General features: G+C 30.9%; 1 protein-coding gene across 1 annotated transcript in view; it reads right to left on the minus strand.

Annotated features, from left to right (window-relative positions):
* Positions 1-273: 273 nt before the first annotated feature.
* The window catches only part of LOC117169573 (hsp90 co-chaperone Cdc37), a 23,056-nt gene continuing 20,034 nt past the window's right edge, over positions 274-3,295 (minus strand). Inside the window, exon 5 of the mRNA XM_033356004.1 lies at positions 274-831. Coding sequence (XP_033211895.1) covers positions 616-831 — 216 coding nt within the window. The 3' untranslated portion in view covers positions 274-615. The remainder of the gene's footprint in view (positions 832-3,295) is intronic.

The following is a 3,295-nucleotide window of genomic DNA, read 5'->3' on the forward strand; positions in this document are numbered from 1 at the left end:
ATAGAGCTCCAAGGAGATTATGTTGAAAAATAAAAAAAAGTTTACCCAAAAAAAATTGTTTTTATACTTCATTCTAAGGACTTATTGAACTACCCTCGTACATACAAATACAATGCAATGTTTACTTTAATCTATATCAGTTATACTTTAAGTACGCCAATCAGCCCGCACGAAAATTACAGTAAATATCTAAAAAGAATCACTTAAAATGATTTAAAATGATCAGAAAAAAATGGTAATTAGTAAATATCTGTGATGATGGATTGAGGCTTATTTACAAATCAATTTATTTATTATATACAGCTGATTTTCATATCTCAATCGTTCTTTCGTGACAATGAACACATAAAAAACGAAATAATTTAGAAATACGCAACAGCTGCGATATGAAACACAAGTATACAAAAAACACGTACAGAAATTTACGACTCGCGAGTTCGATGCCAGTCAGAGTGCGAATAAAAAAAATTGTTCAATCAAGCGTACAAATATTAATCACTTTATAAAGTAGAGATGATGTATTAGTAAATAATTTTATCGTACTTACTAAGTCATTGATAATATATTGTTGAATGAAAGCGAGACTTTAAGCAACATAATTCTTCAACTTGACCCTCATACGTGTTCTGGCATTTCACTTTCTTTTACTTTGGTAGCAGCAGCAGCAGCAGCAGCTTCCTCTTCCTCTTCTTCTTTAGTTTTGGCTTCCGGCACCCATAAGCCACTGTCTACGCATCTTTTCATATGATATCGAGCTTCCTCTTCTGGCATTGCGGCTATCGTTTGCTGTAATAAGGGTATGTCTTGCGACTCGAAACATTTCTGCAGAGCCTAGAACAAAATTTGGATATCGAATAAATACAAGAACAGGGTGTCTACTTAATTTTGCTCACGAAAATCAATAAATAAGTTTAATCGGAACCGAAGCTGCGTCATAATTTATTTTTCTGTTGAGTCGTTCAACAGAAAAAAAAATTATAAAAAATTTAAGGCGGTAAAACACTTATTCAAATAGGTGTCACGTGACTCAGAGGTTCTCATAATTATCTATCATGTGACGATGTGGCTTTGATGAAAACCAGTCCTATCCGACTACTGAGAAAAATAGTTGTCGCTTACAAGTTCAACTTCACAGGTGAACTAATCCGCCGGACGGCGCGTCAATCGTCCTGCTCTAGAAAAGCATTGGTCTTATGGAAAACTCAATAATTAATATTCAATAAAAACATTCCAGATCGTTTCTGTTTACAAAATTAAGACCAACAATTCTTTGGTGGGTAATTGATATTTAAAAAATATAAAAGACACTGAAGTGTAAAAGGATTATTGGAAAAAGATTTTTTTTAAATTGCTAATATCGCTGGATTTTCAAAATTTCATATATTGCAAGAAACATTTAAACGCGCTTAAGAATTTATATTTATTAAATATGGATTTATTCTAATGAAATGTCAATAAAAATGATACAATTTTTAAGAACGAGAAAGTTTTTTGGTTGAATATAACAAGCCAATCAAAATTGTTGTGTGCAAGTATTTCTATAATTCAAACACATATTTATTGCATAATTTATTGTTATCAAGGAATAAAATTAATTTTTTTAAAACAAAATACACCTGTAAAAATTGTGGGAGGTGGAGTTGAACGGATTAAACGAATAAGTAAATATGAGCAAAATTCATAAATTTAGTATATTTTTTCTAAAATGCTCACCTAAGTAACATCCAATATATGTACTATCATACATGCAAATTTTTAATGTCATGTATATATTAATGCAGATAGTACATAAATAACACCTTTATGATATGCAGATATTCATTATTACTTTACAAAACTTAGAAACTAATTGGATCAGTCAAGGAACTGAAGGTAAGATAAATTGGATTCAACTATGGGGGTTTGGATTTATTCGAAAAGAAGCTTGGCTTACTTCTTCTTCAATTGACTAGCTTTTTTAATCTTTAATAATTTTGGACCTGATTGAGATACTGATCGTTTTCTTTTTTATTTTAACAGCGTTTATTGTCTTATTTTGAAACCCATTAAAAACTATAAAAAAGCTTTTAAATGAATAAAATAGCGGTGGTTTTTCTAAAAATATGAAAAGTTGCTTTAAAAAACCCATAATTATATACTTTTTGACAATTTCGTTTCAAATGTTTACTCTCATAATAAAGATATCTTGTGAGTTTTATGCGGGCCAAATAACTTTTGTCGACAGGGGAATTTTTTTTCATATAATCAGATTTTCCATTTCTTCTTTTAAACGAAAGATATGAAAATTTTGTTAGATAAAACTTTTCACGCCTAAAATTCATATAAAAATAAACCATTGGCCTTTTGCGATATTTTGTATCGTTTGCGAGAATAATTCAGAAATGAATTTTTTATGTTAAAAAATAATTCTCCCGGTCTAAAAAATGGTTATCCCACCCAAAGCTGATATGACGTCTTTCTTCTATTAGCAGAAACTTTGGTTAAATATTGGGAAGAATGAAAAGGTGGAATTTCCCATAAAATCTTAAATTTTTTCATCAAACTTTAAAAAAATAAAAATATAATTTATAGAAAATCCTAACTTTTTATTCTTCCCAATATTTTTGAAAATTTTCTGCTAAAATAAGAAAGTCATTCTCAATCAGCCTTGTACGGGCTTAGCCATTTTCGAAGACGAAAGAATGATATTTCCCTATAAAGTTTATTTTTAATTTTCCTCGCAAACGACATAAGGTATCGCAAAAAAATAAGGGTCATTTTAATAGAAAGTTTTTAGACTTGCAAAGTAGTATCTCAGAATTGTTTCGTATTTGTCGGTGGGTTTCAAAATAAGCGAATTTTTAACATCTCCTTGGAGCTCTATACACTTGGTCAATCGCTTTTCAAGTTTTTTTAATCCTTCAGAAAAGTGCGTTTTCGGAAGTTCCTCAAAATAAGCACTTACAGAGGCAATGACGTCTTCGTTATCTGGAATTCTGTCCACCGAGCCATTTTTTCAAGTTTGGAAATAAGAAAAAGCCACTGGGGGCTAAATCTGGTGAATACGGTGGGTGTTGTTCGACCAATTCGAATTTTAGTTCTTCAATTTTAGCCATTGAAACGAAGCATGTGTGAACTCGGGCGTTGTCGTGATGAAAGAGAATTCTTTTTCTCGCCAAATGTGGTCGTTTTTTTTAAATTTCTTCTTTCAGTAGCTCTAATAATGATGCATAATATTCACCAGTGATTGTTTTACCCTTTTCCAAGTAGTCAATAAGTATAATTCCACGTGCATCCCAAAAAACTGTGGCCATAA

This window comes from Belonocnema kinseyi, chromosome 3 (assembly GCF_010883055.1).
Source record: "Belonocnema kinseyi isolate 2016_QV_RU_SX_M_011 chromosome 3, B_treatae_v1, whole genome shotgun sequence".
NCBI classification, from domain to species: domain Eukaryota; kingdom Metazoa; phylum Arthropoda; class Insecta; order Hymenoptera; family Cynipidae; genus Belonocnema; species Belonocnema kinseyi.